At 40.1% G+C, this 9300-nt stretch overlaps 1 protein-coding gene across 3 annotated transcripts in view; it reads left to right on the top strand.

Annotated features, from left to right (window-relative positions):
- Positions 1–4506: 4506 nt before the first annotated feature.
- soga1 (suppressor of glucose, autophagy associated 1) overlaps positions 4507–9300 on the top strand; it is a 43164-nt gene continuing 38370 nt past the window's right edge. The window contains exons 1-2 of one of the 3 annotated variants that reach the window (XM_035381705.1): positions 4507–5909; positions 8468–8692. In XM_035381705.1, coding sequence (XP_035237596.1) covers positions 4998–5909; positions 8468–8692 — 1137 coding nt within the window. In that variant the 5' untranslated portion in view covers positions 4507–4997. The remainder of the gene's footprint in view (positions 5910–8467; positions 8693–9300) is intronic. The other 2 variants (XM_035381704.1, XM_035381703.1) reach the window with 2 other exon arrangements.

The following is a 9300-nucleotide window of genomic DNA, read 5'->3' as shown; positions in this document are numbered from 1 at the left end:
CCTGATTCCTGCACAAACGTCTGCAGGTGAGAAAGGGCAGGCTGCCGACTGATGGGCAACATTTCGGACTAATGATCAAGCAGAACAATCGCATGAACTAATAGTTATTGCTAGAGGAGGGTTATTATTTATGGGAAGTGGGCTGTATCTCGCTGATGGGGATAAGTGATAGGATAAGGCGATAGATGAGGTGTTATTTTAAGTGTTGCCATAAGCGCCTGGCAAGCTGGAGGCTCGGAGCTAGGTTTGAAAGGAATGGGTAGGCTAAGTAGCTAAAGGCGAGATACGCGATGCCTCCACCACAGCTAATTATTTTTTTAAATTATTATTTTATTTTTTTAGTTATTCCTTGCTGTTTTTAACATTTTCAACAATCAACAAGATAGGGCCTGCCTATTCGTTGAATACACTTGGCTCTGAAGTCACTTTTGTGACAGCGTAATTCCATTTTAGAAATAAAAGGTAGTACAACTTCAGATAGCCAATATCACAGAGACTCAACAAGATTGTTGTCATCTTCCAGTTGTTTTACAGGTAGAAGCCCAGTAAAGGGGGTCGTCGTGCTTACGTTTATTGTTCAATCGCGTAGCCTACCACACTGAACACAGTGAGCGCAGCATGCATAACATTTCGAATATTGCGAAAGCTCAAGACAGCCTTGCTTGAATCTCGTGCAGGGGAGATGATTTGTATAATGATGTTTTTTTTTTCACTTTTAGCTGAACGAGGTCGCATGAAGGAGTTTTTCCAACATGACTATAATAATCATATTAATACGATACTGCATGCTTATGACTTATAAGACCTTTAAGAAATATTAGACGTTACGTTCAGCAATAAGATGTCATACTAGTAATATTAGTATCATTACTTACTTTCTCAGAAAGAAAAGCAATGTGAAGAAGTTAGACTATTTCTAGATGGAAGCCGATGTACCCAAGATAGTGTGGAAAAGAATTCAAGAACATACACGAGTTGCTGTGGAAGATAGAAATAAGCATGCCGTGCATTATTTATGAGAGATAAGTTAGGTTGGGCTGTATTGTCCATCACATCAATAATTCAAGCATTCAGTCACTGATACCCCATCAGTCAACCTTGTCTCCCAAGAATAGCAATATCTGCTACAGCCCTGTCACAAACCTACACATGATATATGTAACTATTACATAGTGGGTGTGTGTTTGTGCTTTTGAGTGAGACAGACAGAGAATAATGTGTTATTTGGTTACTTTGCTGTTCTGTTCTGCTGGATTTGATGGTTGGTCTCTTGTTCCAATTGTAAAACATTGATTTCATGAGGCAAACTCCTTCTCACTTTTCACTGTTTCCTCTGTGGGCCCAAATTATGCACTGCTTTTGGAGTCACAGAGAGAACACAAACCTGCTTGTCTGCTTACACCCACCAAGAATCGGGAATTTATTAATAGTCATGACACAGAAACAATTAGCCATTTTGCACAGTGAAAGTATGCATAATTATAGCCATTGTTACTGTAGCATCGCTTCAGCAGTTCATGGCAACCAGGAGCAATAGTAGTGAACCGAGTCTTTCATTGAACATTATGCACGGTAATTACACAGATTGCTGCTGATGGTGAGAGCTACAGTATTGTTTTGTTGTGGAACCTTTCTTTACATTTTGAAGTGTGATATCGCAAATAAAATAAAAAGCTTACTTGTGTTTTCACTGATCCAGTAAAACTCTCAAAGTTTTTTCCCCTGTAAAGGTAATACTCGCTTGCTGATAATACAGATGCCAATGAAAATTGAGCTTCAACAGCTTATCTTTACACAAGTGTCAGTTCAATTGTTTCCGTTTCAGAGGTTAATATAGAACCTCCCAAATGGCCACTAGATGGTAGTACAGGAACAGGATTATGACACTGCCAGTTCACTGAGGCTCGAAGTAGATTGCTTTTTTTAAGTGATGGGCATTGTCTTATAACACAAAGAACTTGTAAACGCGAAAATTGTCTATTTGTGAGACAGTCTTTGGGATTACATGAGAGAGAAAAGTAATCCCTTAAATTATTTTCCTGACCTTTTGAGTTTAAGTTTGAAAAACTGTTTTAATAACTTTCTTAACGACTAACATGGAATGTGATTACTACCATGAAATTATTAACCCTTTAAGGTGTGAGATTAACTGAACATCCTAATGCAGATGCAATATTCACAACTGGTAATGGAACACAATGGAGTTCTAGAATATTGACTTATAATTTTTGAAAAAATAAAACAAAATCCAAAAAACCTACTTCAAATGAATAATCATTTACACAAGTAAATATTTTGTCTGGCAGTGGGAAAAAAGAAATCAAATATATCTTTATAATGTGGTATGTACAATTTTGGTAAATTGAATTACCATCCCCAGTTACTCTGTCATTGGCACCCTCTTTTCGTCCATTAAACTTCTCACGTGTATTCTCAGCAGGAGGCTCATAAAGAAGCATGTTGAAGGAACAAGTGGCATCATATACTCCCAGGCACACACTGTTCACTCCCAAAGGAACCACTCAACAACAGGGAAGAAATAAAACCAAGCCTGTAATTATAATTATTGCCTGGCAGCAGGATAACTCCACACGTGGCCTGGAAATGCAAGGTTTCCTATTTACATGTGAGAGATACAAATGCAGCTACAGGGAGTTCAACTGGTGTGGTTTCATTAGCACTATTTAAGCCATAGTGGGACTGAATAGAGGCTGAAACTAGCTTAATTACATGCATTCTTCTAAAAGAGAAATTATTGTACCAATTCTGCAAGAAGGAAAACAATGTGCAATTATCTGTTATCACAGTACAAGGTTTAGCCCTGATTATGACCACACCAGTGCCAAACCTCTGTGTTTTTTTGCCGGTGACCTTTACGCACTACCTACAGTATACAAAAATGTATATCCTGTTTCCCATTGTACATCGCCTCATTGTTTTGAAACAACATTTCTCCTTTCAATATATTTACCTATCAATATTTGTCATCTCTCTCTCTCACACACACACACACACACACACAGAGACTACCTGTTGGGATGTAAAAGCATGTCTATAAATAAAGAATAATCATATTTAGAACACTGAGTTCCTGTGATGCACTGCCATAAATCCCAGCAAGTAATGGTTCAGTGGAAGGAGTACAGCATCAGTAAAACTTCAGTAATGCTGAATAAATAGGTAATTTTGTTAATGATTTATGCAAAATACACTAGTGGAATTGTCCATCTAATGTGAGTAATATAAACATAAGGGCATACTTAAATTGGAATTATATGTGTGTGTGTGTTACACTTCACATTGCATTCTTTCAAGAGAAGTGCACGGTGGATGATTGCAATATACCTTTGATCTTAAAAACTGTTAAAAGTTGATCAGGAAATATTCCCCCTCAACGGTTTTGTGTAGTGGAATATAATATAGTGCTATGTGTCAGTTCCTTTGGGTGAGTTTTATATAACTCGTTGCTTGAACCCTGAGGGATGCTCGAAGTTAATCAAGTAGCTGTGTTCCTATTCCTTTTGTTCTTTGAACCTTCCTGTTTTAAATTTATGCGTCAGTCACTGATGGCGCTACAAGGAACTCTTACACTTGCACTGCTACAAAACCCGGGAGAACTAAGCATTCACCATTCTGTCGCGTAGATGCAATGAAATTAACGTGTCTTTGTGTTGTAATTACGGGGCATGCCATGTATGTCACTCTATGACACGTAGATTCCTGTTCAATAATTTAAGGCCATTCGACCGTGCCCTCGCTGTTTGGGGATTCATTCATTGAATGAACACATATTAGGCTACTGACAGAAATATAGGCTATAGGTTACCGTACGCTAGTGAATTTAGTCATGTGGATGTTTGTAAAGAAAAGGCTGCTATCAGAGGAGATAGGCTAATGTATAGCTTTAAGTGATAATAGTAGGCCTAATAGCCGCATCTTGAGTTTAATACTGTAAAATATATATGCCTATGGTCCTGACTCCTGAACAAAAAGAAATAGGCTATAATTCGCGGGAATGTGCTCGGGGGGTGAAGGGAGATACGGGTGTAATTATTAGAAATGAGAGTTGAATAAGAGAATAGGCTACATTCGATACTAAAATTAAGAGGCGTGAAAGAAAGAATAAAGAAAGAAAGAAAGAAATACTGTAGAGGGGAAGAGAGAAGAACAAAACTCAAGAGAGGAAATCAAATTAGACGAGCACGTGGCAAGTCACCCCGTGCACATCTTGAGACAGCATTATAGTATACATCAGACCTACATTTAGGCTACATTGCGCACAGTTATGCACAGAAAATAACGACATGGTGAAGACTGCAGTCTCAAAACTCGGTTAAAATAAGACCGGTCATATTCGCCCGCGAAAGATTTACACGGCTAATTATAAAACGAATAGTCAAAAACGTGATATGTTTGTTTTAAATTAAAATATTACAATTGGAAATCATGATTAATGTAGGCTACATGGCGCGTAAATTTAATAGCGTAGCTAATTACAGAACCTTGCCTAAAAATTAAACAATTAAAATAAAAGGCTCGTGGTTAGTATTTTACATTAGGTAGCTATCTTGGAATTATATTGTTGCACAAGCCGTTTTAAAGCCGCGGTGGCAGTAGAGAGTCCTTTGAGTGATGCCAGACCACAGTTTCCAGACACCGATTCGTCACATACAGATCCGCTATAGTTGGGCGGAGAAAAACCCTCCTGGCGCACTGCTAAGATCTTTCCACAGACTGCAAGCAAACGGAGTCGCAAGGAAAGCAGGCGAAATTAAAACGAGAACGAAAGAAGAAAAAAATGGAATATTAACCAAAAACAACTACAAGATAAAGTGGATACTGTTTCTCAGTAACTTCAACATTTTTTTTCGCTGTCGTGGGTTGCATAAAACACACCCAAACTATTAAACCCTAGCCTATTCGTTAGGGTTTGTGCAGTTCGAGCGTAACTTCTGTAGATTTTTTTCTGGCTAACTGTTTGTGTAAAATCGGAATGAATGACAAAGACAAAGGTTGATGTGAATTCGCCTACTGATTTTGTCTCGCCTAAGGAAAGGAGACACAGGCACAAAATGGAAAGCGAGAATGGGAGCAGTAATATTGGGCAGACGCAGCCCCAAGAACAACACCAGTTTCAGCAGCAGCCGAGTGTCCAGCCACACCAAGTGAATGAGAAGAAGAAAATAAACCGAGCACCTTCGCCCGCACGACCCAAAGACGTCCCCGGCTGGTCCCTGACGAAGATCAGGGGAGGAATTGGCACGCCAACCTTAAGTGTTAAACCTGGAGCCATACACCTGGGGAGTCGAGTGTCTAGGCGCAGCCCGGGCAGTGGGAAAGAAATTAAATCTGAAAAAGGAAAAGTCTCCGGAAAGTCCCTGCTATCCGTCGCCGGTTCCCAAAAGAGCAGCGGTAAATCATCAAAATCCTGCCGGAGAAAGATATCGGATGCCAGCAACGCCTCCGACGACCTGAGCAGAGACTCGGGTTGCGCCCCGGGCAAGCTGTCGCCAACAGACAGTAGCTCAGAGCTCTCCGATTGCGCTTCCGAAGAAAATAAACTTTCCACGGATGCCCTAAGCAGTGACACTGAATCCAGCAGTCGTGGCGGGGGAGCTGAGGGGGAGAGTGCAACCAGGGATCATGGAAATGGACGATCAGAGAGGGGTAGTCGAGTTGATCAACATGCAAAGAACCCCGGGGAGAAGGACAGGGTCTCCCTTGGAGTGGACACTGTGGAAGGAAGCATTTCGCCGGGCGACGAACGGTCCCTCGCCTCCTTTGATAGTCGGATGCCTGTTAGCACATCCCAGGCGTTTTCTGACCTGACGGAGGAGTTCATGGATGGGATGCATGAAGAATTTGTCAGGGAAATTGAAGAACTGAGATCAGAAAACGATTACCTAAAAGTAAGAGCTGAAAAGGTTACATTTTAACTATAGTTGCGTGGACTTATATGTCTTGTTTGAAAGCCTTTTTCGTTTTATTTAATAAGATTGATATATTGATAACTATTGTGCTCCAATAATCTCGTATGCATGCACAAATGGCGCTCCTGTAAGTGATGCGTATTGTCAAGAGTAGCTCCTATTGGCTGGTAGAATTGTAATTGTTTGTTCATTTCTAATCGTAAAACTAAACATAGCTATAGCTTATGATCAAACTTATTTATTTATTTGTTTGCTTGTTTGTTTGTTTGTTTGTAAGGGACAAGTATTGCATTTTCCAAGGCAGTAGCCTATCTGATGTGTAGCTATATAGCCGAAGCTAATCTCCAACACCAATCCTTTAGGCTACTACTGTTTGGAGTCACATGTCTCCGATGTCTTATTGAATATCAAATATATAGCCTAATATGTAAAGAGAAACCTCGCAACGTATCTTTTGGTTACACACACTTTGATTAGAACACCTCTTGTTTGTTTTCTTGTCGCAGCAACGAAAGGCTCATTGGTGTTGCCCTGGATTACAAGCGCCAGAAAGGATATTTTAGCATTTATATTTTTACATGGTTTTGTTTTCTGGTTTAGGTGACTGAGTTTGGAACTCGTGTTGCTAGATCGTGAACTATGCCCCTCTTAAATGACTTGGCTGATTGTGGTAATCGCCTATTCATAAATTACACTCATTTTATTGTTCCAGGCAGTTTTATCAGTGATACATGACTGAATAATCGTGTAGAATAGGCTTTTTAGAATAGGCTGTTGCAATAGCAATGATCAATTTTAAAAAAAAATGTAATTAAAAAATAATTCTCCTACAGTTCAATTACTTCGTTTTTGCAATTTTCAATTGAGCAATTGATGCAATTAATATCTTATTTATGTATTTAAGCAAAACAAAAACGGAGCTAACCTGTACAGTGAATAATATATATTTATATAGATCATGCCATTTTGGTTGTTCAGCTATTTTGTGACCTTCACCACACCTATAGCTTTCTAAGACGTAGGCCTATGTGTAGCCAACTGTGAGGTATCTCGGTTTTCAGCGTTTAGTAAAGTAAAAACCGCGCCATGAATTGCTACGACAAGACTTCATATTTATTTGATTCCTCTTTAGTGGCATGATTTGCCTGAATTGCGCATCTGTGCGTCGTGGCCCCCAGCCCAGTCCAGATGCTGCAGTCGAACGCGCCCACTTTACTCTACACACCATTGTTTATACCCGGCGGACCACGTGATCCGCTCTGCAGTGGATGACCTACATTCTCTCTAGGCTTGTGTGACAGTGCGCGGCAGCTTTCTGAATATTAGTCTGAGATAAAATGGTTATATTTACTCCACACATTCTCACGTCCCTATAAATACTTTATCTAGCTTGTTACTGCAGCTCTATAGCAGGGGTTTGTCGGGATTTACATTAATGCTTCATAAACGCTTCTGTTATCATGTAAATGGAGTGCACATGGACGAAGAATTTATGCGGCTTTTGGAAATCGTTTTAATTCACATTATTTGAACATAGGTTTGTATATTGATTGAGTATGTTATTTGAAAAGTCTTTGCGATTTAAATGAATGCAATTATGTTGAAACTCCCATGTTCTCAAATAAATGGAAACGTCTGTGTCAGCAACTTCCAGTTAGATAACAGCTTGTCAATGCAAATGAAATCAAACGCATATAGCCTATAGCCTACCAAATTGCTACAGCATTGAGTATTCCACAATCTATATTCGTTGTCGTGTGAAGATGAAATTCTACTGAAGAAGCATCAAAACACTATAACATTTAACATATGCAATATTTGAGAGCTAGCTTAAGTCCTCCAGAGTATCGACACAAATCAAAATAATTTGCACAATCGTATTATTTTGAATACAAAGCTCTTTTTTCAACACAGTAGGTGTTCGATTTTTAATGCTCATTATCACTGGCATAGCAACCAAGTGAGGCGAGAGCTAAATGATGCATGTCTTGGATAGATAATTTTCATTATTTTCATATATCTACAGGTTTGTACATATAGTCCCAGTTGCTGATAGTACATTACTCTTCAGTATTTGAGCAAGTCCCTAATGTCAGGGTGGCTCTGCAGCTATCAGTGTATTGTGCAGTAAAATGTGACAATGATGATGAAGATAGCCGTGATGATGACATAGTAACAATTTTGTTGATGATTGTAATGATTTAGTAATAATTTTGCTTATGATTCAAATAGTAGGCCTGGTGATTTGATAATGATGATATGATGATGCTGTAATGATTGTGATTATGATTCAGATAGTAATGATTTTGATGATGATGATATATAGTCATGGTGATCAGGCAGTAGTGATTTTGATTATGCTACTAACAGCACTGGGTACTGGCAATGTACAAGGAGGTTATTCTCTTTCAGTTAGCTGATAATGACGCAGTAAAGAGTTTCATGATGGTAATGGTGTGACTATTGTCATGGTGATAACTTCGGGACGCTCGTTACGAGGAGTAGTTGCACCAGCTGACTGTGTTGTGCTGTTCCAGGACGAGATGGAGGAGCTGCGGTCGGAGATGCTGGAGATGCGTGACATGTACATGGAGGAGGACGTGTACCAGCTGCAGGAGCTGCGGCAGCAGCTGGACCAGGCCAGCAAGACCTGCCGCATCCTGCAGTACCGTCTGCGCAAGGCCGAGCGTCGCAGCCTCCGCGTGGCCCAGACTGGTCAGGTGGACGGCGAGCTCATCCGCACGCTGGAGCAGGATGTTAAGGTGTGTGTGTGTGTGTGTGTGTGTGTGTGTGTGTGTGTGTGGGATGAGGTAGTGAAAAGATATGTACCTCTGATTGTCCAGTCCTGTGTGTTTGTGTTTACGTACTTGATACTGTGCACACGTGTGTAGGCGCATGCAAGGGAGGGGATGTTACTTATTTACCAACTTAGGACTGTTTGCCATTTCGTTTGCATATGTGTGTCTGTTCATGTGCGAGTAGAATGAATGCTTCCACACAGGCTGACTCATTTGCAGTGGTTTCCACTGGTCATTGCCACTTACATGTGCAAGACCTACTGTTTAGTCTGCCACAGGATTTAAATTGGTAGTTTGCATTTGCTCATTTGCTTTAGATGTGGCTGTAAAGAATGTTTACTGGGGCTGCTTTGAATGTTTTGAAAGAAGGAAACCACAGTTCCAAATTTGAATATAACTGTCATGGTGAGTGTCATGGTGCCGCTTTCCCCCATTTACATCCCTAAAGGTAGGTCAGTTAAAAGGCAAAGCATGTAATGTGCTGAACCGAGACTCGGATATCTTGCCAGTCTCTTCGTAAGTAAGGGGTATTATATCACGGCTGTTTTTTGTCTGCCACCAAATAGTGAATG

Source organism: Anguilla anguilla, chromosome 11 (genome assembly GCF_013347855.1).
Source record: "Anguilla anguilla isolate fAngAng1 chromosome 11, fAngAng1.pri, whole genome shotgun sequence".
In the NCBI taxonomy this organism is placed as follows: domain Eukaryota; kingdom Metazoa; phylum Chordata; class Actinopteri; order Anguilliformes; family Anguillidae; genus Anguilla; species Anguilla anguilla.
Note: the sequence above shows the minus strand (reverse complement) of the source record. Positions and strands in the feature narration are given on the sequence as shown.